The 27,466-nt window shown below is 45.1% G+C and overlaps 1 protein-coding gene across 3 annotated transcripts in view; it reads left to right on the forward strand.

Moving 5' to 3' along the window:
• Positions 1-27,466, forward strand: part of FOXP4 (forkhead box P4) — a 288,966-nt gene that overhangs the window by 182,520 nt on the left and 78,980 nt on the right. For 2 of the 3 annotated variants that reach the window (XM_069238400.1, XM_069238401.1), the window contains exons 5-9: positions 7,490-7,576; positions 11,870-12,020; positions 14,856-15,060; positions 15,667-15,771; positions 23,383-23,470. In XM_069238400.1, the coding sequence (XP_069094501.1) occupies positions 7,490-7,576; positions 11,870-12,020; positions 14,856-15,060; positions 15,667-15,771; positions 23,383-23,470 (636 nt within the window). The remainder of the gene's footprint in view (positions 1-7,489; positions 7,577-11,869; positions 12,021-14,855; positions 15,061-15,666; positions 15,772-23,382; positions 23,471-27,466) is intronic. The other variant, XM_069238402.1, reaches the window with a different exon arrangement.

Raw genomic sequence — 27,466 nt, forward strand, 5'->3', positions numbered from 1 at the left:
GTACATCTGTTCGTGGCATCAGTCGCAGTAGATTCGCATGTGCCCACCCGCCTCCCCGGGAGCCTGTAGCAGTTTGGAAGTTACCTTCAATTATTTATATATGTATCATCTCAACCTTAAATAAGTGCATACTTAGTCACTCCATTGCATGGGCACTATTACTACAATTCAACTCCTACCTCACCCTCTGCGGGGAAAAACAATCGAGGATGGAGTCGACGCCCATGCGCAATGGAGACAAAAGGAGGAGTCACTCGGTCCCGTGACTCGAAAGACTTCTTCGAAGAAAAACAACTTGTAACACTCCGGCCCAACACCAGATGGCGAGCTATTGCAAAACATGCGAATCTACTGCGACTGATGCCACGAACAGATGTACACTGGGTAAGTGACATTTTCAATACAAGTCAAGATGGTGATGAAACTACTAGGCATGATGTCCTCATGCATAGCCATTGTCCCAAACGCAAGATTGCACATGCGGCCCTTACAACAGTGCCTAGCATCACAATGGTCACAGGCACAGGGTCAACTTCTAGATCTAGTGTTGATAGACCGCCAAACATACAACTTGCTTCAATGGTGGAACAATATAAATTTAAACCAAGGGTGTCCTTTCCAAGACCCAGTGCCTCAATACGTAATAAATACAGATGCCTCCATGATAGGGTGGGGAGCACACCTCAACCAACACAGCATCCAAGGACAATGGGACAGTCAGCAGAGACTGTTTCACATACATCACTTAGAACTACTGGCAGTGTTTCTAGCGTTGAAAGCATTTCAACCTATAATAAGACACAAACACATTCTTGTCAAAACCGACAACATGACAACAATGTATTACCTCAACAAACAAGGAGGGACACACTCGTCACAACTGTGTCTCTTAGCACAGAAAATTTGGCATTGGGCAATTCACAATCACATTCGCCTAATAGCACAATACATCCCAGGCATACAGAACCAGTTGGCCGACAATCTCAGTCGAGATCACCAACAAACACACGAATGGGAAATTCATCCCCAGATCCTACAAGATTACTTTCTACGCTGGGGAATGCCAAAAATAGACCTATTCGCAACAAAAGAAAACGCAAAATGCCAAAACTTTGCGTCCAGGTACCCACACCCTCAGTCCAAGGGCAATGTGGATCTGTTGGTCAGGGATATTTGCTTACGCTTTTCCCCCTCTCCCAATCATTCCTTATCTGGTAAACAAACTAAGTCAAAACAAAATCAAACTGATACTTATAGCACCAACCTGGGCTCGCCAACCGTGGTACACAACACTGCTAGATTTATCAGTAGAACCTTACATCAAATTACCGAACAGGCCAGATCTGTTAACGCAACACAAACAACAGATCAGACACCCGAATCCAGCATCGCTCAATCTACCAATCTGGCTCCTGAGATCTTAGAATTTTGACATTTAGACCTTACACAAGAATGTATGGAGGTCATTAAACAAACTAGAAAACCCACTACAAGACATTGATACGCAAACAAATGGAAAAGATTTGTTTACTACTGCCACACTAATAAAATTCAACCACTGCATGCTTCCACAAAAGACATTGTAGGCTACTTATTACACTTACAGAAGTCTAAGCTAGCATTCTCTTCAATTAAAATACATCTCACTGCAATATCTGCCTATCTGCAGATTACACATTCAACATCGCTTTTTTAGAATCCCAGTCATCAAAGCATTTATGGAGGGACTAAAAAGAATCATACCCCCAAGAAAACCACCAGTACCTTCGTGGAACCTTAATATAGTATTAACACGACTCATGGGACCACCATTCGAACCCATGCACTCTTATGAGATGCAATACTTAACTTGGAAGGTAGCCTTTCTAATAGCTATCACATCACTTAGAAGAGTAAGTGAGATACAAGCATTTACTATACAAGAACCCTTTATACAAATACATAAACATAAAGTGGTTCTACGTACAAATCTTACCAAAAGTCATATCGCCGTTCCACCTAAACCAAACAGTGGAACTCCCAGTCTTCTTTCCACAACCAGACTCAGTAGCCGAAAGAGCCTTACATACATTAGACATAAAGAGAGCACTAATGTATTACATTGACAGGACAAAACAATTTCGTAAAACAAAACAATTGTTTGTAGCCTTTCAAAAACCTCATGCCGGTAATCCTATATCCAAACAAGGCATTGCTAGATGGATAGTTAAATGTATTCAAACTTGTTATATCAAAGCAAAAAGAGATCTACCTATTACACCAAAAGCGTATTCCACTAGGAAAAAAGGCGCCACAATGGCCTTTCTGGGGAATATACCTATGACTGAAATTTGTAGGGCAGCCACCTGGTCTACGCATCATACATTCACAAAACATTACTGTGTAGATGTGTTAACAACACAACAAGCCAAAGTAGGACAGGCTGTATTAAGGACATTATTTCAAACAACTTCCACTCCTACGGGCTAACCCAACGCTTTTTAGAGGAGGTTACTGCTTAGTAGTCTATGCACAGCATGTGTATCTGCAGCTACACATGCCACCGAACGGAAAATGTCACTTACACAGTGTACATCTGTTTGTGGCATGAGACGCTGCAGATTCACATGCGCCCTCCCGCCTCCCCGGGAGCCTGTAGCCGTTGTTAGTTGATTAAGATTTGTAAATTTGTAAATAAATATTATTTTAATATACATTATGTACATACACACCTACTCCATTGCATGGGCACATCTAGTATACTCTCAACTCCTACCTCACCCCCAGCGGGGAAAACAATCTTAAGATGGAGTCGACGCCCATGCGCAATGGAGCCGAAAGGGAGGAGTCCCTCGGTCTCGTGACTCGAAAAGACTTCTTCGAAGAAAAACAACTTGTAACACTCCGAGCCCAACACTAGATGGCAGGATAATGCACAGCATGTGAATCTGCAGCGTCTCAGGCCACGAACAGATGTACACTGGGTAAGTGACATTTTCCATATATATAAATATATATGTGCGTGTGTATATAGGTGTGTGTGTATATGTGTGTTTATATATGTGTGTGTATATATACACACGTGTGTATATATGTGTGTGTATATATGTGTGTGTATATATACACACGTGTGTATATGTGTGTGTGTATATACACACGTGTGTATATGTGTGTGTATATATACACACATGTGTATATATACACGTGTGTGTATATGTGTGTATATATACACGTGTGTGTATATGTGTGTATATATACACGTGTGTGTGTATATGTGTGTATATATACACGTGTGTGTATATATGTGTGTATATACACGTGTGTGTATATGTGTGTATATATACGTGTGTGTATATATATGTATATATACACACTCATGTGTATATATGTGTGTATATATACACACGTGTGTATATGTGAGTATATACACACACGTGTGTATATAAGTGTGTGTATATATATATATATATATATATATATATGTGTGTGTGTGTGTGTGTGTGCATAAATGTGTGTGTGTAGATACATATATGCCTATATCTTTGACACCATTTGACAGAATCTTCACAAGTTTTTCCCCAAACTGTGGTCTGGTGATTCTTGTTGTGCATGGAAAGTTTTGGGGTGATCCATCAAGCGGGGGCTTAGAAAAAGGGGTATCAAAAAATGTTGGGTTTCCCAAGTTAATTCCCAGTAGAGTTAGACTCTACTACAGCCCAAACCGCCGGACGGAATTACACCACATTTAGCAGACAGCTAGCTTTCGGTATGCAAATCACGCTTTTGCTGAATTGGTGGAAATCCGTTCAGTAGCTATGGAGATATTAAAGGGAAAAATTGATTTGTATATCTAGGGCCGCGGATCTTTTGCAAATATATAGCGAAAATTTGCCGATTATCGGAGACCCTGACCCCACGGGTATGATATAAGGGTGTTTTAGGGTCAAATTATGGGTTAAAATGATTGTTCTTCACCATACTCAATATACTCAAATATCCTCAAATATTCAAGAATATTTGAGGATATGCAAAATAATTGTCAAAAGACATTCAGTGACTCATTCATACACTAATTCATTCACTCATACATGCACTAAGAGACTCATGTGCCCACTCAGACACTCATGCACCAACTCAGACCCACTCACAGACTCACACACCCACTTTGAGGCCCACTCAGACACTCACACATCCACTCACAGAGACGGGCCCTGTGGCCAACCTCCACTGTGAATGGCCAAAGGCCGTGCGTGGCTAGGGGTTGGGTGGTTATAAGGACTCGGCTGCAGGACCTGGCCACAGGCCAGGTTGTGCGGGGCAGGGGTTGAAATAATGTGTAGTGATTAAAATTACTTTACGTTAAAAAAACATAGAAATTCACTGAAATAACTGAAGTTACAGCAACGTTATAGTTAGGTTTTGAATTTACTCATACAAAACCATAAAAATTCAGCAATTATAGTTGGTTATTTCAAGTAAATGTAACTCGCACCCTAATTACTCCACATATTATATCATTGATGACGTTTCCTATGGCATTTTAATATTATCACTGCAACATTTGCAATAAAATTATTGATAAGAAAACTGTGCATGACAAGGGCCCGAGTCCAGGTGCTTCTGGTGTTGGCACCTACTGTGAAGCATGGACCTAACAAACATGTCTGTGGCCGTCGGCTCCTGCGGGTACGTTTTTTTTTTATTTTGAATATGCACTCTCAAACAGTGCATATCTGCGGTCCATATGCCACCCCACCCTTGCATTGCTTGTAACCTCACCATCTTCGTGCTGTTCCTTGTGGTGCTGTTCCCACCCACCTACCTCGCACTTTTTTCTTGTTGCTTTCTTTTTTTGGAAGATTTATATATGGTGCATTTTCGCCCAATGGTACACAAGGGCACATTCATTTTTGAGGCACGAGGAGATAGGTGAGCCCCACACCTCCTGTTCTTGCTGCTCTTACCCTCCTCCCTGCACCTCCCTTGTGTTGCTTCCACCTCGGCACTGTCCATTGTTGATGCTCCCTTCCTCCTCTCCCTTACATCCCTCATGTGACTTAACCCCCCACCTCCCCAATGCTTAGTTTAAAATAAAAGTAGTATGACGTGGTCAACGTTGGTCGCATCATGGTGTTTTTTCGTTTTTTTTGTTTTTTTTTGGATTGACTTCAAGCCTAAAAAACATTGACAAAGCCGATAGATCTTGCATAGCCGGAACCTGTTGACTTTGCCAATGCTTGTTTTTTCTGTTCACTTCCTGTTACATTCAGTAGCCCTGGTGGTGGGACCAAAAAGGGGATGCTAGGACAAATAAAGCTGGACACTGGCCACATCAGCCCTCACCCACCCTCACTCTCTAGAGACGCCACTGGATCCTTCGGGCATGGCAGAAACATTACGTTCACAATTGCGCACGCTCCTCTCATAGTAACATTTTGTTTGAAAGCGTTTTAAAACATTTGTGAGATCTCCCTTAGTGGGTGCAAACACAGGGCTCTTGTTACTGCAGTGAGCACAGCAGTAATCATAATCTGTGATGACAGTAGTGTTCTCTTCAGTGAGCACGAGAAGTGAGGTGGCTGATATTTCCCTCCTCTCTGAAGATTAGGTATGAAACCCATGGCGCGTTACTTCTCTGTCATTGGTTCTCCTTGAGCAGTTACCTTGAATTTAGAGTTGCCTATTTTGTTTCTTTATGACTAATTGGCCTCCTCAGTAAGCTTTAACTTTGAGAGGTCTGTGGCCTTGCTGTTCCGGGAAAGTGTTAGAGCAGTCTGTATCCTGTCAGCAAGTGCACAGTGAGAGAATTCTGACGAGCGTTCCTGCTCGGCTTGTGTCAGGTGAGATGTCTATGAAGAGCTTCTCTGTACAACAGGCTTCGCCATTGAGTAGGTTTTGAGCTACTGGTAGCTCTCCAACTACCTGTGAATAGTTCTCCTGTCTTCAGCCCAGCCTACTAAATTAAAAGCTTTTGTTCGGTTGAATTAATATATGCATACCAAAATTAAAAGGTGTGTATTTGATTTGAAAATGTGTGTATTTTGAGAGCCCATAATTTGCTAAATATATTTGAAGCTGATATTTGAATAATAACTCATGCTGCATTGGAATGCTTGTTATTCGTATTAGTACCTTGGTGCCAGGGGGCATTGCAGCTGTGTCTGTTCTGGACTACCCTTGGTGAGACATTGCAAATTGACTAAGACTTTTTTTTACATTACTGCTGGCAATCCTGCACTGAGGTGAGCATGGCTGGTAATCTTGCGTAGGGTGGCCACTAATGCAATCTTGTCCGATGTGTTCAACGCTAATGGTATTAGTAGCTTAGGATGATTTTCATTGAACATAAGTAGTTGTTGTTAGTGAAAAGGTTGGAGATACCTGCTGACAGTGAGAGTGAGCACAAGCTGAGAAAGTTGTGTGCTGCTTCTCTTAATGAATGCGAGTTGATAAATCAATGGTGTCTCCTTCGCAGTTTAATGCTTCTAAGAGTGGCCTGCAGCATGCTTTTCTCAGTGATTGTGTGTCTAGAGTGGTCTCTTGTGGAAAGCAGGAGCTCCATAGGTGATATGACAAGGTATTAAGAGCAGAGTACGACACTTCCTCAGTGAGGAGGCTCTGAAGGCAGTGTATGGACTAGTTTCTCTCCTCTGTAAGAAGGCACTCTTGAGTAGTGTATGGAGCCTTACCCATCAGTCAGTTTGAGTACCCATAATTTCCTTTCACTGAATTGCTCTGAGTGGTGCTCCCTCCTGAATAAGGGAGCACTAAGAGTTCAGGTGTGTGGGGTATCCTTCCTCAGTGAAGACGATAAGAGCAGTGTAGAAAGTGAGCGAGGCAGTGCTGAAATTGAGGTATTTAGGGTCCCTCTTCAGAGATATACGAAGTCTCATTCCTCAGAGAGGAAGTGCTGAGAGTGGTGTATATCATCTCCTTCCTCAGAGAGGAGGTGCTGAGAGTGGTGTATATCATCTCTTTCCTCAGAGAGGAGGTGCTGAGAGTGGTGTATATCATCTCCTTTCTCAGTGAGGAGGTGCTGAGAGTGGTGTATGGAGGCTCTCTCCTCAGTGAGGAAGCATTATGTGCCATGGTGTATGGAGTAGCCTTTTTTTGCGAAGGCAATGAGAGTGGTTTAAGGAGTCACTGAAAAGGTGCTGAGTGATAGATGGACTGTTTCCTGAGTCAAGAGACCCTAAGAGAAGTGTAAGGAGTCACTGGGAGGTGCTGAATAGCCTGGAGCCTCACTGCTCAATTAGGAGGCACTGAGAGTGGTGTATGGAGGCTCCTTCAGCACTATATAATTCCTCGTTTCTCAGTGAGGAGTCTGAGAGTGGTGTATAGAAGCTCCCTCATTAGTGAGGAAGCACGGAGAGCAGTGGGATGTGCATTATCCGTTCTCAGTGATTAGACTCCAAGAGGTAGGTATGATGGCTCGTTCCTCAGTGAGGAGGCACTGAGTGCTCTGAGCCCCCCACATTACTTGATGATTGACATCCTTTATTTTCTGCAGCTCCAGGAGTACTACAAGAAGCAACAGGAGCAGCTACACCTCCAACTCCTGACGCAGCAGCAGGCCACCAAGCAGCAGGTCAAAGAGGTGAGGAGCAAAATAGTGCACTGCAGTTGGGGGCTGCAAAGTACTGAGGGAGAGCACAATACAGGTAGGGCAACGCAGATCATTAGAAAGGGCACACTCTAAAGAAGGGGGCCTACACGAGAAAGGCACTCTTTCTCGGAAGGGGCACACTGCCCATCTGGACTTCACCACAAAGAAGTACGTGGGTATCTGGCACCCTGGAAAAAGGTACACCATAAGAGATGGTGAAAGAGGTTTCAGAGAAATATGAATTCTGAGGAATCTGGGAACTAAAGAAAAATGCCCAGATTATGGATCAGATCTCTGGAGATGCAAGAAAGGTGAACAAATGAGACATGGTTATGGTGAGACATTGGTGAACATGCTCGACTAAGGGTTCAGTTCAGTACCATTGACGAAGGGTACCATCTCGGGGAGACTAATGCTTTACTTCTTGTAGGGAGCACTGGGCTGGAGTTATACTGAGCTATATCTTAGACACAAAATGTCAACACCGTAGGGGTCAAGTGCTACTAGAGGTGAAGTGCTAGAGGTCTATGGAGGAATGCCATAATGATGAATGAACTGCAAAAATACTGTAGATAGATGGCATCAGTTGCCTGGGTTGCAGAGGCAGTAAAAAATCTACTACAAATTGAAGGAGTAGTCAATGAATTATCTTCTGTATATCTGATTCTCAGCTTCCCAGAAGTTCAAGGGAATCTACATTAAGTGTTATAGCCTGGTCTCTGCTACAGAACAAAGAGCTGAGCAAAACCTATTTAGCTGTGTTAACAGGCGTTCTCTTCCATGGGATCCTCATCAATAGTCATAAACATATTCCCGCCCACGTGTGGGGACCCGGGGTCCCTGCACGTGGGCGGGAATATTCAGTGTTTGACTTTGATGAAGAGAACCCTGGAAGAGAACTAGGATTTACAGGTAAGTTACTTATCCTCCCTTCAAATCTGCCTAGAGATGGCTTACCCCTGTGTGGGACATGTGGCCCATCTTTGACCTCCCTATTTGCTTTGCCGTTTGCTGGAAGATGTCTTGAAATCACAGAGAACTCCATGCAAACGTTTCCTCTATCTCTCTGAGTGAGATGTGTCTTGGACTTGTAAATGCTTTCCCTTACATCTTATGTGGTTGAAGCCAAAACATGTACCTAACTTAGGTTTGAACATGACCTCCCTTTCTATTAATTGTCTTCTTCTAGTGACCCCCCCCCCCCCCAATCTTATTAACAGATTATCAGGTTAACAGGAAGGTTAGCAGTTTAACAGGAAGCAGTTGCTTTTATTAGTGTGGACTTCCAAAGAACCTTTAAACCATCTTCTGAGGAAGACATCTGGCAAGGACTTTGCTGTTTTTCACTCAAACAAAGCTTGGGGCAAAATCTGTGACTCCCCTATATGAAAACTTGCTGTGACCTACCTTAAGAAAAAGAGGGAACAGTACTGCCACATGTGAGTGGCAAGACTTGCCCACAACAAGGATGACCAGATTAGTACCTACTAGAATTAAGATTGGCACTGTGCCCCAATGACCAGATCTGCATCAAAGACACCTGCCTGGTGAAAAGTACTGAAGATTTCCAGGAGACATTCGAGGTTGTGAGAGTGATGATCTTCCAACTCGTGATCCATTCTGTACCATCGCAGGCTGTATGGAGCCCAAAAGCTCCCTTTCTAGAGGCACATTTGAATAGGAGTGTTTTCCTTTTCCCCAGGCCATACCACATTTCTCCTGGGCTGACAGTGCTCACTCTGATTCCAGAACATTTTGCCATATCTCTCTACCTTTGAGGTTCTGAAGATATCATGATTTAAATGTACAACCTAGCCACACCACTAAATACCAGCTCCTAGTATGCACAAGTGGTTCCAGTGGGTGCCTTCGATCCTGGGGTGACTGCAGCCACTTGAATCACAAGCAGGCATTCAAAAGATGGAGTCCTCATGTTTGTTACCTGTCAGTGTTGTCACCAATAGTCTCTTCATTTAACATTGATTTTGGAGAACAGTTTTAGCTCCAATAGGTCTTCCCTTGGGCTGTGTTCAGTAATCCCTGTTCACAGACTATCAGATCCCTGGGAGTTCCATTAAATGGACTCTGGGCCTTTGACTCTGGGACAGTCTTTTTCCCAAGTCCCTATTTCAGTGAGCATGGAATCCCTATTTAACTTTGGTTGTCATGATGTTGGGTGTTTAAAATATTCTTGGACTTCTTAGACTTTTTAGAGATGTTCAGCCACCCAGGCTCATGTCCGTTACAATCTGGGCAGATATGTCCTAACAGACTTAAGCTGGCACTTTTGTTCCTTGAGAAAAACGGCATGTTAGCTCAGTCACAGAATATGTTAGGGCCTTCTGGTTTGCTTTTCTCTATCATCATTTTAACTGCCGTACTTTACCCACTTGTAAATAAAATCTCTCTCATGGACAAGACAGCAAGTAAATGGGTCAAGATCAATGTCTGCCTGCCTGAAATAGCCCTCTGGATGAAGCCCAACTGTAAATGGCTTAACACTGACAAGACCGAAATTGTAATCTTTGGAAAGAGCACATCACTGTGGAATTCCACCTAGTGGCCAACAGAGCTAGGATCCAGCACACCCTTACCACCCATGCTAAGAACCTCAGGCTCATTATCAACAGCAAACTCAACATGACCCCTCAAGTCAATGCCATCACCACCTCCTGCTTCCATACCCTGAAGATGCTAAGGAAGAACTTTCAATGGCTCCTAATCAGCAAACTGCAATTGGAGCCAGTGCTTCCCATGGCTTCTCTTAAGGCAAGCCACTGCTGTCACTTGGGAGCCAAGATGTCACACCATGGCAGTTCTTGCATAGTGACTCTGGGCCGGTGCATTGCTTGGCTGTTACCTTGTCGCTTCATGGAAGGGAGCTCCCAGATTCTGTGTGATTTTTGGATTGCCGCTCTACATGTGTACTTGGCTTTAAGATTGACTGCTCCTGTTGATCACTAACACACTGTCATGGAGGGTCTGTCTGCACTTGAAGTGGGCTGAAGCAGACTACAGGCACATCAGCCCTGTTTTGGACCTTCATTAAATGCAGCATTAGTGATAAGGGCATGATTGCAAGAAAAACGTCTAGGTCATGATGATAATGAGCACACTATCATCTAAGGGAAGGGTCCCAGCTATTATCTCACGATGAGGTGACTGGCATAATATCTGTTGGTAGTAAATATTCTAATCAAAATATCATAGGGGAGCAGGATAACGGGCAAAACGTCTGAGAGACATGGCTACAGGCCAAACGTGATCGGAGCACGATTCACGTCGCAACTAACTGCTGGGCACTTTAGTAGTGAATCAAATTTACTTAGTATGCCACTCTTTCAATGTTTTGTCGTCTACATCACAGTATTAGATGTGCATTTCCGCGTATTCAGGTTTTCTGCACATTTGAAAATAATCGTGTAACCCTGGGAGGGCTTCTTATAGCGATAGTAAAACGCAGTTGTGTGCCACCTGTGGGAGCGTTTGATAAGCTTCAAAATACACAGAGAGACTTACAATGGAAATGTACAAAGATGAAGCGCGCCAGGATTTTGGCTGTGCACTCTCATGCGGCACGGGGCGCGTGTGCGTGACTGCGTCGCCCTGTGGGGGTTAGCGTGGGCAGAGCGCGGAGCCCGGGCTTCCCTCTGCATGCGCTACTGATGCAGGTGTTTGGACTCAGTTCGTGGGACCGGCCCCAGAGAGCAGCTGGCGCATCATCCTCGTGTTCGATTAATGAAGTGCGCCCATCAGGCCGGCCTGCTACTGAAACTGCACTTGATGTGCTCGTAAATCAAAGTGACAGGAGCTGCTCCAGCTCAGACTGCACCCACTGAGCTGCATCGAATGTGCTTGGTGGGGGTACATATATTTACAGCTACTTGAACCCGGGCAGTGACGCCTGGAAGGAGGAAAAAAAGAAAAGAGGAGGAGAGGGATCCTAAAGAGAGTAAGTAGAGGGGGACAGAAAGGTTGAAGAAAGATGAGAAGAGGTAGAAGACATGAGAAAGATAAAACGTATATACTAGAAGGAAAGGGGTACAAGAATGAACAGGAACGCAGGGCAGCAGAGTAGAGTTGATGCATCTTTGAGCCCAAAGAGATGTTACACTCCCTCGCTCTCTGGGTCGAGGAGGAAACCGGGAGATGTTAATATTGCAGTATCCGCTCTCAGGGCTGAGAAGGGTGTTAATCTATCTCTGACATTAGGGAGATGTTAGTAATTGCTTCTTTGATCTCGCTTGGAGAGATTTTGCTAAGGTGGTCTGTCTTCTTTTGCAGCAGTCCTTGGGGAACAAGCAGCTGGCCTTCCAACAGCAGCTGCTTCAAATGCAACAACTACAACAACAGCACCTGCTGAACCTGCAGCGGCAAGGCTTGGTCGGCATGGGCCCGAGCCAAGGTGCCATGGCGTTGCAGAGCTTGACACAAGGTAAAATCGTAGCACTGCCCCCTCCAGCGCTGCCCACCATCACCCCTACACAGCACTATGCAGCCACAGGACCCGGTCAGTACAGCAGATGGCACTGCAGTGCCTATTGTAAGCTAAGACAAGAGCACCGATGACACCAATAGCTTCACCCCCTATAGAACTTTAGATCCTTGTCAATGCACCATGGGATACGCCCCAGTATCCCTCGCACCCCCTCCCTACCTGTAGTATATTACAGTACTGGGGCACAACTCCAAGGTACTGTAAGATAAGACCGAAAGCAATGTAGGACTGGGCCCTGCCACTTGCCAACCCATCATGCCACTGCCATCACTCCGATGAAGTGAAACACCTTGGCCCGCACGCCGTAGGGCAGATGCCATGGCGCTGCAGCCCTTTATGCAAGTTAAGACTGGGCCATCTCCGATTTATTTTCCCTTCTCCCTCCCATTGCACATTGCAGTCAGGGGCGTAACTTCAGATGAGTTGAGGAGGGTGTTTGGGTGTTACACCCCCCTAATAAATAACATTTCTGAAAAATAGTTGAGTGCAGATGCTTTCAGTCGGGTATAGTGAGGTGTCTGTCGGATTTCAGCAGGGATTTTTACAGACAGACAAAAACGCACACACTTCAAAAATATTGGCTGTTTCACTAAATAATGTGCTTTCTTTCACTTATTACCCCTACAAATATGCATTCAGCTCCCTTTCCGCTGACCCACTCGTGCGCACTGCTTGTCTACAATGTATTTTAACATTATGTGCCAGCGTGATTGTTGGGAAATCTGAAGCGCAAACCCTTCCAAAATTACTGACCACGCTGTGCCACTGATTGCAGTTTTATGCCTCGTAAGTTAAACGTAACCACAATGCCACTTCTTACTAGTGTGAGAGTCACTTGTCACTGGCTAAATAAAGACTTTGCCTATTGTGCTCAAATTCCTTTCCTGCATTCCAGTATGGGAGTGTATTACTAAAACTCTCAAATCAGGACTGTGCAATCGTAAATTTACCTCTAACCGTGCAACAGACTGCCCCAGGACTCTTAATGCAACAGAGAACACCTGCCAATGAGTCATCCCAATCGATAATGCCTTCATCCCCGGTGTTTGATGTCGCACACCACGTGTCCAACTAGTTGGAGGCTCCTACCACATGGAATGCGTGGCACATCATATGAAATATCCCATCCCTCTTAGACTAGATAAAAGGGTTTGTCAGGCCACCCTATCTCTGCCTCCCTGCTTGCCACCTGGTTGTATCATCACCTCATTATCTGCGTTGGGGTCTGGGCTTTCCTCTCCCTCTTCGAGAGATACTATGTTGGGTAAATATCCTAACGAACGTAGATGTTTACCACGCAAGCGTAACAACGCTTGCCGGAACAACAACTGCCTTTTTCTGTGCCTTAACTACGCATGTGCCAAACTACGCATATGTGTGGTTAAAGCAGAGAAAAAGGCAGAGAGCAGTCTAGTGGATCGGGAGAGGACTCTGTGAGGTAAGTGGGACTGGGGCAAGGTTGGGGGAGGTAGTTTTTAGGAGTGGATTAAGAGCTTGTGGTGTGTGAGGGGGTCGAGCTATTTTTTTTTATAGGGGGTTAGGGAAGTTTCGTTTTTAGGGTTTGGGGGGACTGAGTAGTTTATTTTTTAGTGGCGGGGTGGGGGGTTGGGGTATTTTTTTTTTTGTTAGGGTGGGGGTGGTGTAATTTATATTTTAGGGGAAGGTTTAAAGAAAGGCGGGAGGAGAGGAGGAAGGATCAGGAGAGGACACAGTGAGGTAAGTGGGTTTGGATTTAGTGCTTAGGGTGGGTGGGGGAGTTGGGGTAGTTTATTTTTTAGGGGCGGGATTGGGGTAGTTATTTTTTGCACTTAGGGTCGGTAGGGGTTGAGTAGTTTATTTTTTAGGGGTGGGGAGGCAGGGCAGTTTATTTTTTAGGGGTGGAAGGTTTAAGGAAGGACAGAAGGAGAGAAGAGGAGGCAAGATCAGGAGAGGATGCCGCAAGGTAAGTGGGGGTGGTAGTTTTCAGTGGTAAAGGTGGTAGTTTAGTTTTTAGGGGGCGCATAGGTTTTAGTCGGGGTATTTTTTTTTTTTTTTTAGGGCTTAGGGTGGGTGGGGGGGGTTAGGGTAGTTTATTAGGGGTGGGGGTAGTTTTGGCCTCGGGTGGGTGGGGTGTTGGGGTACTTTTTCAGGCTAAGAGGGGGAGTTGTATGACAGAACCGCGCATGGTAAAGGCATGTGTGTAAAAGACGCAATTGTGGTTCCGACCGTGTTGTTAAGGCATGCGTTGTTCCGGCATGTGTGGTTCTGTCATACAACCTCATGTTGTGGTGCAATATAGTTTGCAGAGATGTTTATATTTTTCGGCATTTGTCCCTCTGTAAAGAGCCCATAAGTCAGTTGCTGAATTCCAGTCTTGCTGACATGTTTGTGCTCTGTGATTCCTGCTAGCTCTGAGACCTGCGGTCTGCAAAATCACGTAACATCACTCTGTCCTCTACGGCTGGTCACTGAGCACGTACTAATACCCCAAGGTTGTCCTGCTTTCTAAGCGTATCCAACTTGAGCCCCTTACGCTAAGGAGTCTCTCACTGAGGGACCCCTGCTGATTATCGTTTACATCTGAACCCCTCCTCTTTCTTGGAGGGTCTCCAATTAATTTTCTCTCCACCAAAGTTCTATTCTTCTGGACTTAGCACTGACTTCTAAACTGCTCCTCTCTCTGTGATGGTGCCCAGATCCTCTCACCACAAGAAGTATACCCTTCTGGACTTAGTACTTCTGCATTCAGGGTCCTTCGGCTAAGTACTTAAACCACTGTCTCCCTCTCTATAGCCATGTGCCCCTCAGACCTCCAGCAGCTGTGGAAGGAAATGACAACCAACCAGCACACAGAGGATATTATCAAGCACGAAGGCCTGGACCTGAGCACTGCCACAACCAACTCTACCTCGTACACTACCGCCAAGATGTCCCCGTCGCTTTCTCACCTCTCTCTGAGCAACGGGCAGAGCTCGATGCTGACCTCGAGGAGAGACAGGTATGTGTTCTCCAATATTGTCTATTAAATGGTGCAGGATCACTTTCAACACATGGACCAACTAGGAGTACTAAAAACTGGATTGCTAAAAGAATGGGCACCGGGACAATGTGGCAGAGTGCGCTCCTACTAATGTGTCCAAGACAGGCACATTATAAAAGATACTTGGCCCATAACCCTGTGTAAGCAGCACAAATGTCCTGATTATCTTTCATAATTAAACAGTATAAGTTACACGGATGTCCTTATCTAAGGGTCCTTTACAATCGAAGTGTCAGACGTACCTCCAGATATTCAGGATTCATGCTGTTTTCAGGCTATCCATTTCAGATATATTAAGGCTATGTTATACATTAATACTTTAAGATACATTATAATTCTAAATTAAAATATTTACACAAGGTGGTTATCATGAACGTCTGGCACCTCTTGGACTTTAGAAAAGCCCTCCAGTGTTAGCAGCAGGAATATCCTGAGCAGAGCAGGCGTGGAAGATGAGCACTTTTGAAAACAAAGAGAAGGAAGAAAAAAGAAAGGCAAAATGTAAAAATTAAAGGACGTTCACATTGAGGAATAGTTGATATTAATGAGCAATTTTTTTTTCAGCTCCTCGCACGAGGACCATTGCGGCCCCCACCCGCTCTATGGACACGGAGAATGCAAGTGGCCAGGCTGTGAGGCGCTGTGTGAAGACCTGGGACAGTTCCTAAAGTAGGTGGATGCTTTGTCTTCAGTCTCGAAATCTGTCGTTTTCACTGTAACAGTCATGTTGTGTGGTACCTTCTGATTCATCGCTGGTCAGACCTTTTCTGACAGTTCTATAGGGAGTGCCCGGCAACATCAGTGTTTGGGACTTTAACTTCTTGTTAGTGCGTAGCTAATGTTGGTTTCAAATGTTGGCAAACCCCCTCTCCCCACCTTGTTTCCTTGACTCTAATGCTGTCAAGGAAACAAGGTGCTGTCTTATCAGTCAGCTTTACTCTCGGTTTTGAGTATAATAGTGAAAAACCAAAGGCCTTGCACTTGCAATTCCAATTTGACCCCACACAACCGACAGTTACACTTTAAGGATAATACAAGTAAGTACATCAAGCCAACTTTTTCAGCATTTCGGGAGGGTTGGCTCTTTAGTTTGCCATGCTTATTTCTACCAAAACCACAGATAGTCTCGCCAAGTATGAGAAAAGTCTAGCACAGAAGTGTGGAAAACTTCAGTTTATCTCACCAGGCTTGGCTCCCGCTTCTCTATTTTGAGAAAAAATGACCATTTAGAGTCTAACAACTAGGGGAAACAAAATGTGGAAACTGATTTCTGAGCCTGGTGTTGCGGGCAGCGGTAGTTAAAAATCTCAAGATTGTTCTGAGGCCCCCCTTGGTTTCCTATTGGGCCTGCAGGGGAAACAAATGAAGCTAGTAACTGAACTGGCTCTGGTTGACTTATCTTCAGGTGCCCACCCCCTAGCTTATGGGGACTGGGAGCTTTGTGATCCCAATCTCGACAACTGCAGTAGCAGTTACATTGATTTGGTGTCCTATGAGCCCCTTTGGCTACTTTATGGGCTTAATAGGTGATTACGGAGTCTGTACACCCAGGAGCCAGTGAATGTTGCTGAAATGTTGTTACCAGTAGACTTTTACAAATGTGGTGCCCCTTTTAGAAGCTCAGGACCAATGTGTCCTGGAGGTGCCAAAAGTGGCCAGCAACATTGGGTGAACAGGTACACAACTTTTTCAGTTCCATTTTCCGCTTGTATTTTGCACGTTGTGTTCTTTCAATTTATTCCATTTAATTGATCGAAGAAAAACATTTCTAAATGCACGAATTTATGAACTAAAAATACACAAGTGTAATCAAGATGTCGAAGTGAAATGAAGTCCTCTGGGAAATTGAAGTCGAGGGCAGCTCAAGTTAAACGTCTAGTGGCACAGTTGGCATTGCACTTCCCATATCGTGATGTGTAGAGGTACTGGGGAGCCCTAATTGTCTCCAGACACCCTCACAACTCCCTGTTGCATCTCAACCAGCGTTCAGTGTCTGGAAGGACAGAAACTGGTAGGAACTGTGGCATAGGTTAGGAGACCACCCTGGGAGGATAAAAGTAGTTTGCAGTGTGAAACCTCTTCCCGATTCACATGCTGTGCATAATTCCGCCAGTTAGTGGTTGAGTCCGGAAGTGTCTATATAGAAAACGTTAAAGGGAACATGTCATACCATTATTGAAGTGAGTAGACCTCGCCTCAAGCAGCGAATAAAAAGGCTGCAGACAGACTGCCAGTTTGAGACTACCAGCCAAGTTCACCAATTAGATGCTGTTCACCAAGGTAATCTTACAAGAGCCAAGCATTTGGGTGCTCCTTGACTAGAATCATTCTGCCTCGTGACACATAAGAGGAGCACCAACATGGTCTCTGATTTAGATACTGCAAGGTGAAAACTACTAAAACCAGGAAAACCTTTAGGGGCAAAAGCAAAAATAGACTTACAGTGGTACAGCTGTAGACTCTGGATTTTCCAAAAAATGCAGTTACATTTATTTAAAAAAAGCAATATTCTGTTCACCTTTATGATTACATTGGAGTGGTGAGTCCTGCAAGGATCCTTATCATCACAAATGTAGGTGGTTTCCCTTTGTGGACCTTGGTGTTGCATCCCAACAGTATGCCACTCCCAATAGTTGTGGCTATATGTTTCTTATGGAGTCGGTTGGTGATTGTCATGCAGGATCATAATCCTATAGATGTTGGTGTTCTGCAGTTGCGGTGGTGGAGGTGACATGGCCATATTTCTGTGGGTATGGGCTAGAGGGAGTTGATGTGGTGAACCCATAGGCAGACGTGTACTCCATTGGTGAAATAGGCATGTGTTAGAGGGCAATCCTAGTTCCCATGCAAGAGTGCCCCATGTAGACACGGAGAGGTCAAAGTTGGCAGAGTCCTACCAGTCATGAATGCTGGTCCAAAACTCAGTGCTCACTTTGGGGTAATAGGGGCTGTTCGCCTCCCCCATTCATGCATAGTCATCACACCCAAGTCTAGGTTTGAGGTGGTACCAGCTTGAAGGGTATTAGCCCTTGAACGTCGGAGTAAGATACAGGTCTTGTTTGCAGTAAGTGGGAACAGGACACATGTTCTTAGCCACCATAGGTGGGGCATATGTCCAGTGTGAAAATGATTTTTGTGGGAGCTAGATCTGTGTTACTACTATAGCTGTTAGTGGATGGTCGGTATGGAGTTTTGATAAGAGACTCAAGGGCCTATTTTCTTGGAGGTGGCATTTGCAGGTGAGATGGTTAGTGGAAGGAAGATACCGACACTCGCCCTACCCTCCTTTTGTGGACATGGATACACACCTCTTCTTAAGTTAAAGTGGTAGAGGGTGCTGTCTTTTCCTCAATGAACACATTTTCTCTTGCCCGCCGGATGTTGCATGGACTGTGTGATGGCGTGTGCTCCATACTCATTACCGCCACTGTCTGCGCACTCTAGGTCAGACACATTGTTTTCACGCTTCGTCAGAGCTTTACTTAATTAGTTCATTTGCAATTAGATGTCTTTGTTGCTGAGGTTTTAGCAAAGACATCAGATGAAAGTGATGGCCCGTGCTTTTTATTCCTTTCACAGTGAATTTCTGGGAGCTTGGAGAAGGGAAAGAGCCGGAGGTTGGTGCCAGTTTAAGATGGGGGAGGCTTGCTGTGTCAGGGTAGGGGCTGCTGAATTCCCTCCAATTTATTCCAGTTTCTATCGGCTCCTCCCCATTATGCGCTGGTGCAGCTCCGAGTTCATCTTGTGTTTTCCCCTGTGTTCCTGGCATATGTTGCTCCTGTCGTGTCAGGCAGATGGTGGCACCTCTGCATCTGGCATATTTATGATTGTTTCAGGCAGACGGTGCCCTCTGTGAGCCTGCCAGGTGTTGCTCTTTCTGTGCCTACTACGTTTCTCCTTGCTTTCCAGGCAGATGCTAACTCCCACCTGCCATGCAGGTGACATCTCCTGTATGCCAGAGCTCTGTGATATAGCTGTCCCACCATGTGTTTGTTTTGTTTTTTCCTTGAAAGGTTTTTCCTGTTTGTTTATTTACGTACACCAGTCAAGCTATGGGTTCTTCCTATCAGCAGTCCAGAGGTGCAGACTCTCCTCTCCGATATCAAGGGAATGATTGCCCATGCCTACCCTTATGGAGACTGTCTGGTTGGTGTCAATCTTCCATGGTTAATGTTAAGTCCTTTCCCTACACTCCTCGGGCATGATGTACCAGCCTATTTCATATAAAACCTATACAGTCCCCATAACTAATACTTCCTCGCCTCCTCGAGTGTGGTAAGGTGTTGTTAATGACTGGTTAGCACCCTCCCCTATCCGAGAAATGCACGCTTGCAGTATTGGGACTGCTCTTGGGGATGGCTCTCTGAAGGCACTGAATCCTGTATGAACTTGAGAGGCGTTTTCTGATATTCTGCTTGGGGCTGGATTACTTCTCTAGTGCCCTCAGTTAGGGGGTCTCCCGTATGTTCCCATTTTGCTTCAGAAGTGAGCCGGGGAAATGCCAACATTTGGGGAGCAGGCCGCATAAATTGCAAACAATGCACTTTCCCTGTTGGGCAGTGAAAGCCTACCCACCCCCTAGAATATATTGCTTTGATCATGCCATGTCATCACTGGCCCTTTGACTGTGTTCTTCGCAGTAGTATTGTATTCACAGCGTTTGCTGCCATTGTAAACCTGAGGTATTCTGAGGCTTCTTGAAGTCTGTCCAGTAAGCTCACAGAGCATAATTACTTTGATATACAATAACACCTTCTTTGTTACCTTATGGTGAAATTGTGTGGGGTCACAAGTCAGTAAGCCGAATGTATAGGGTTATAATTTTCTCTGTCCTCCATTTTAACTGAATAATTTGTCCAAGTGTGCATTAAATGTGCATTTTTGATGAAAAACAATTGCTATGTCTGGACCGTGATCCCAATTGATTGTGATAATGTGTTAAATACAAAGGCCCTCATTCTGACCTTGGCGGGCGGCGGAGGCCGCCCGCCAAAGTCCCGCCGTCAGATTACCGTTCCGCGGTCGAAAGACCGCGGCGGTAATTCTGACTTTCCCGCTGGGCTGGCGGGCGGTCGCCTTCAGACCGCCCGCCAGCCCAGCGGGAAAGAGGCTTCCACGATGAAGCCGGCTCGGAATCGAGCCGGCGGAGTGGAAGCTGTGCGACGGGTGCAGTTGCACCCGTCGCGTATTTCACTGTCTGCACAGCAGACAGTGAAATACATGTAGGGGCCCTCTTACGGGGGCCCCTGCAATGCCCATGCCAGTGGCATGGGCACTGCAAGGGCCCCCAGGGGCCCCGCGACCCCCCCTACCGCCATCCGGATCACGGCGGTCCGACCGCCGGGATCTGGATGGCGGTAGGGGGGGTCGGAATCCCCGCGGCGGTGCAGCAAGCTGCGCCGCCGTGGAGGATTCAATGGGGCGTCGGCACACTGGCGGGAGCCCGCCAGTGGTGCCGGTCCGACCGCGGCTTTACCGCCGCGGTCGGAATCCCCATTGGAGCACCGCCGGCCTGTCGGCGGTGCTCCCGCGGTCCTCCGCCCTGGCGGTCAAAGACCGCCAGGGTCAGAATGACCACCAAAGTGTTTGGTGCCAGCTGTCACACCGCCTCCAGTGATTTAGACACTGATTATTCGACCACTGCTGCCACTGGAAGAGTCAGGGAAATGGTGGTGCCTGTATTGTGATTTTAGTCAGAGCACCTAGTTAAAACGGGCAGCTTCAATTCCGATGTGTTCCATACAATTCTGAGAAAAAGAGAGAGAGTGTGTATACAGACACACACACAAACCCTGGTAAGGGGACAAAGTATACAGGACCTTCGGGAAGATTGTGTTTGCCCGTGTCTTTGAAGATGAGTGAGTAAGGCCTTTGTTCATATCTCTATATTTGTCTCTACACTTGGAGCCTTGTCAGCACCCCTCGCCTGCCCTCCTTGTGGCTGTGATTTTTATCCATCCTTCAGTTGTCCGTGCCCTGTGACATTTCGCCATCTGTTTACTGTGGCACTCTGTCTGTATTTCAGCTACCCTTTTTGTACTTGGGACTTTCGTCTATATCTCTCTGCTGTTTCTATCCATACGAGGCGCCTGCATACATGTCTTATCCCAGTCTTTACATCTATCACTTTATGCACGTCTCTGACGCCTATCTCTGTACTGGGGTCCTCTGTTTATTACTCTCTCCTACACACCTGCAGAGTAGGCAAGGTAGTTGCCCTGTGCCTTTTTCTAGATCTTGATCTGTCTTTGTTCCTCTCTAGGTAAGTGGTACTTGTCCAGATCTATATCTTTCGTCATCTTTCTTCTGTGCACCACTGCAGGAAAGGCATGTGTCACATGTCTCTGAGGGGCATCTCTGCACCAGGACTCTTTGCCAATCTCTCTATCATTGTCTGCACTGGGGCATTTGTCCATATCCATCTGCTTTCTGTATTGCAAGGGGCCCCCTCCCACATTTCTCTGCTACCTGTAGAGGACTTGTTCATCAAATCAGGATCCAGACTAGAGAGCTCTAGTTTTCACAACTTATTATCATTTTCACTGCTCTTTGTAATTTGTTCTAAAGATGAAGCTCATTATTACACCTTCATCACAAAGTTGTACAAGATAGCCTTTCTGCCCACAAGGGCGTCACCAGGAAAGCCCTTCTCTTTCGTAGCCAGTAGGCAGCCGGGCCTCTGGGTAAAACCTGGAGTCAACCATGGCTGTATCCACACCCTAATGACATTTAATCTCTTCGAGGTCCTGTTGGTCAAACATGTACCAGACGGTTTGCTGCATGCTGTCTAGCCATTCTATTATTTTGTTTGTATTTGATGACTGTTCAAATGATGGGATTTAACTTGAGAGTGCAGCCATTCCAAATGCAGTGGTCCTAGGCACAGACTGTAATTCTCAATGCTACTCGATATAATTGCTTGTTATTTATAGCACCGACTATTCGTATCCTAGAGTAAAGACTGTTCATTTAAGCTAATCTCTGTACCTTGTGTGGGCTGTGACCAGCAGTTATTGATCATGTGCTGGCCCCAGGAACGTGGAGTCACCTTTAGTATACATTCTTTTATTTTTGATTAAGTGTGACTAATACCTCAATGAGTACTTATGAGCAATCATATTATTGTGGCTTCAAAAACTACCATGTTTTCTACTCAACTTCTTTGCGGGACTTGTTTGCACAAAAGAGTTATGACCATATTCCTTTTGCGTTCTACGTATTGCAGTGATGTTTGCTAATAAAAATATAGAGTTGGTTCACACAGAAACCCCTGTCAAATCATCGTTTTTAAGTACTGCCATTTTTGCAATTAAATGATTGCCTGCTTATTGTTTTGAATTGTTTATTATATGTTAATTTCTAATGTCAGCCTCTGCACTGGCACCCTTCTCCATGTGACCTGTAGTCCTCGTCTGTGCAGTGAGCAGGGTAATGCCCTTCCTTCCACAACACTCTACACCTGGTCTACTATCATATTTCACGCTTAAACAATGGATTGGAGGTAACAAATAACTGGGCACCGACATAATAAGGACTCTGCTGGTTTTTCTGTGCTTTGAACGGATCTGCTGCTGGTAGAGGAGATTGGGTTGAGAAAATGCATCCTTAGTGCCACTGCATCTTTGTGCTCCCCAGTGACCCAAAATTAACTTGACGGTCTGGCATTGATGCCTTGCAATGCCCCTGGACTTTGTTGGAAATTAAATCCACGCCCCTAAGGCCTCTTCTAATCAGTTACTACAGTTGCCCTTCACCCTATTGCATTTATCTATGAATTATGGCCTTCAGGTTGTTTTACCAGGGCACCATGCATACCAACCAAAGTAAGCAACTCCACGGATACTGCCCCTTATTTTCTTGCTAACAGCAGAATGTTGTTCCGCTCAGTCCTTGGGTGGTGAGGAGCTGACTCCTAATAAGACCTTACAAGAAAACATTCTGGCTAGATGCCGCAGACTCCTTTGAGGGCCTCCAAACTCCGACATAGTGACATCATCTCAGCCACCACTTGACATTTCCGAGGTGACATCACTCACACTGAGTCTGCAGTCTCATTAGTACGGTGCGTTAATTGAACTCCTTCGCACGGCCTCTATGGCTTCATGCCTACACACAGGGAATATCCTCTATCTCTGCACTGGATCCTGTTGCCCATATCTCTGTGCTATACATATTTCTTCCATATCTCCCCAGTGTCTGTTTTTATTTGGGGGGGTGGGGGCTTCTCTGTTGTATGTCGCCACACTGCCCTAAAATCATTTTTGGTCTTCTTGCCCACAGACACCTCAACACTGAACATGCCCTTGATGACCGCAGCACGGCGCAATGCCGTGTACAGATGCAGGTGGTGCAGCAGCTGGAGATACAGGTGAGTTTGAGTTTAAGCTCAGGGAGTGGTAACTGAGGGATCGTGGAGTGTGGTGAAGTGGCCAGTACAGCGGACAATAACTTGGTGAAAATTTCCTATATAGGGTCAGTATATGAGGTGTTAAGTCAGCCGTCCCTTTCATGATGTTTACATAGATGACAGAAAAATTCATGTAGGTGCAGTCTGTGTCCTGCTTCATTGAGGGTTTCAGAGGATATGTTCACAAGTCATTCAAGGCATGACGTGAACAAAAACTTTGATGGGAAAACACGTTTTCAGAACTCGACATTCACTCCCTGATTATGAGTGGGCCTGAGGGAAGGTGCAATGTATTGCACCCAATAAAATCAATCTCCAGAGTGTTTGGAATTTGTCGGGGAGACACAATGCACCTGTTCCAAGTTTTTGAGGAATAACATGCAGATTCTGTTGATTACCGTACCTGAGTCTCCATGTCATGGTAAACACTGTACACTTTTTCTTTTTAAATTCCAGAAGTTTTGACATGTAAAGGAGGGTGGGTGAGTACAGTATCACATGCTAGATACTGTGAGTGGTCAATTTCACACAACTCTGAATTCCAACCTGTGCACAAACAGGAGTTTGCGTTGGGGTCAGAAAACTTCGACCAACTCATAATGAGGGCTGATTTGAGAAAGTGTGCACACCACATGACTACACCACACTAAGCTGCAAACCCATTCTGACACGCAAGTAACATTTTCCTTTTGAGTAAGAGGGTTTGTCCTGGTTACGGTTAAGGGCTCGCAGGAGAATTGGAAGAGCTTTGTGAGATTAGACAGAGCCTACTGAGGACACAGCTCGCTCCTATGAAAACTAGAGCCAGAGCTCTATGGGAGGATGGGTAGAATTAGTGGGTAGATCAGATACTGCAGACTGACATGGTAAGGAGAGAAGAGCAGGCGAAAAGAGTAGTGCTATTTAGGCAGAGCATGTCGCTAAAGACTAAGTGGCAATGATTTTGCCGTCTGAACAAGAAGGACATTGGTGGAAAGCCTGACAGTACACCTTGATAGAGGGTGTCTTTGAAGCAATTATCCTGCACTCCGCAGGGAGGAAGTGGACTATAGAACCCCGTTGAAGGACAAGCTCTAAAAGCGAGAAGGGCAACATTTCAGGTAGTAGAGGAGTAGTAGGGGGCCTTCTGTAGCATTGAGGGGGATGCAGGGCCGCTTCTGAGGGAAAAGGGGAATCAGGCCAGAAAATACGGTTATGGGCTCAGATGTGATTTGGGAGAGCCTTGTGAGAACAGATTGAGCCTACTAGGACAGGAACGGGGAGTCAGGCCATGCATGTCAGCAGAAAATGGCTAGACCCTCCTGCATAAGGATCGATAGACTAGGCGCTGCCCCCATGGTTGAGGCTGCCTACTAGAAGGCAGAGGGGTGCAGTCCCATGAAATAGGGAAGAATTGAGTTCCCCACATGAGGGATAGTCGGGTGAGGTTAGATGAAGCGATCCCTGCAGGAGGCAAAAGAGGTGTGCAGTCTCTGCAGGAGAGAGGAGGCGCGCCTGTCTCGGCAGGAGAGAGGGGGTTTGCGGATCTCGGCAGGAGGGAAAGGAGGTGCACGGCTCCAGCAGGAGGAATAGGAGGTGTGCAGTCTGCAGCAGGAACAGGGGGCTCAAACTTGAAAGCCAGTTATATATTGTGCATACTGGTTGAAATGCGACCGCGGTTCGGCCGCCTGTGATCAGAACCTGTTCCCAAACACGCTCTGAAGCACTGAGGTTTGAAAAGCAATTACTGGAGCTTAAAGAAATGAAAGTGAGAGAAAAAAAGGTTGAGAGGGAGGCGGAGAGTCTGAGTGTGAGGCGTGGAGAGAAGCTGCCATCCAGGCTACCAATTATAAAGTTTTCAGCTCGGATCTCCTGCTGTGCCGAGCCCTGCGAGCCAGCATCACTGGGGCATATCTGTCAGCCCTAATGAGAGGGAGGACAGTGCTGCCTACCACGCGGACAGCACCATGCTATGCCGCCAGGATGTCTGTGTGGCGGCACACCGTCCCTCCGAGTCTCTGCAAGGCAGTCGTGGAAGGGGTGTGCTCCCCTTGGTGGAGTGCCAGGCACAGTTTCTGTATGTCAGCCCTTCAGGGAGACCCTAGCCCTTCAGCAGACCCTAAGAAGGCACCACTCACACTGTCCAATCCTTCCATGTTCCAGGGAGCCTACTCATGGCAGAGCGGTTGCTTGACACATTACAGTGCCCAGAATGGTCTTTGACCTCGTGGATGCAGAGTGAAGCAGTACTCACGTGAGTACAGTGCTCTGATCTTACCCATCCTTCTATTTTTCAAGGAGGCCCTGAAGATGCGTTCCCAACTATCTGCACTCTGGATGGTTTCACAACTTTTTCCAGTCTGAATCCCCCTTTGCACCCTGTGACCTGAACAGCAGTCAGTCCATTAAGTTTACTTCAATTTGCAATATCCTTAAAAAAAAAAATAAAAAAAATATGAAACAGTAGTAAAAATAGGTTCTGCAAGTAGTTCAAAATGAGCATTTAAAGCATCAATTATTCAACATCGTCTTGTAAAGTGCACATATTTTGATGTAATAAAAATCCATCCATTGTTCAATAACTGCCTCTTCCCATCTGCGAAACAGATAAAGTGTGACTTAATGTCCTTACAGTCTATACCCAAAGTGACAGTGACTACATGCTTAACAGAAGTGTCTCCAGTGTTGAGGATTATAGAGGTCTTCCCAGGAAAATTATAAAGTGTGAATGTAGTGTCACACAAATCGAAGTTACATTCTAGGTGACTTAATCATCAGTATTCAGAATGTTTCTAGATTATATGGTAAACTCTTTTTATTAGATTTATCTATCTCAAAACAAGCCGCGAAGGATACAAACATTTAGAAATGGCAAAAAATATAATCATTGAAGGGTCTGCTTTGCAAATTATAAGGGAATCACGAAATAATCAAATTCCTTTATTTCTCAAAGCTTTAATCAATAGTTTCTTTCCTGGGCCTTGGTAAAAAAATAAAATAAATGATCTTTGGATTCATCAGCGTATTTACAGTGATGACAATGCATACAATGGAAGGGAAGCCATTACCAATGATTGACCGAAAGTTGCTACATGTAAAATAGAATATTTATAATATGAAGTATTAGTAGCTTGTGGTTCAATCAAATCTAAAAGATTCAAACGGTGGAATGCACTCAAATAGCAAAAATGAATCAGGTAAACTTCCCATTTTATCATTTTTTGAGGTACCCTATATCAACTCAATTAAAGGTAGTTTTAGCTTCCTTTTTTAGTATATCAGTTCCGAAGAAAGCCAGACATGGATAAACATAATCAAACAGTTGTGGTTTCCTGGCTCCCTGCAGACCTAGAACTTCTAACATGACTGCTCTATATGGGCCCAATTTTTCAATAGCTCAAGTTCTTGCCAAGTGAAGAAAAGGTTTCAGTTCTATAATGGGTTTAATGTCTCACAACAAATACAAGGATGGCATTCAAGCAAAAATTGTGGGGAAAATCTTTTGAAAGAGAATTAAAGACTGATCGCAATGTCATATTGATGCCATTGCTATCAAAGCACAACCCATGTTTGGCTTCTTTAGGCCCAAAAGACCATTCTCAGCCTTACATCAATAAAATCAGTTTTGAGTTGAAACAAGAACAAAACTGTATCTGATTTTTTTGCATCAATCACATAGAGGCTTTGGCGCTGAAAAACAAATGCATCCAGTCAATGCTGGAAAGTGTAGAACTTCAAGAGTTTCAAAATAAGCAAAGGTGATGCTTAATGAAGCATTAGCAATAGCCCAAGATCTAAGAAACTAGCAAGGAAGATGTGCAGAAAGGAATCTGGTTCAAGGTATTGCATTACTATCCTTTTTACTCAGTACCTCGACTAGATAAGGTTACCAAGTATACTTACTCCAGATCACAACAGAATAAATCCCTCTCTGCACAGAAGAGAATGATCATCATCAAAAGGATAATTTTGAAGATG

This window comes from Pleurodeles waltl, chromosome 6 (assembly GCF_031143425.1).
Source record: "Pleurodeles waltl isolate 20211129_DDA chromosome 6, aPleWal1.hap1.20221129, whole genome shotgun sequence".
Lineage (NCBI taxonomy): Eukaryota > Metazoa > Chordata > Amphibia > Caudata > Salamandridae > Pleurodeles > Pleurodeles waltl.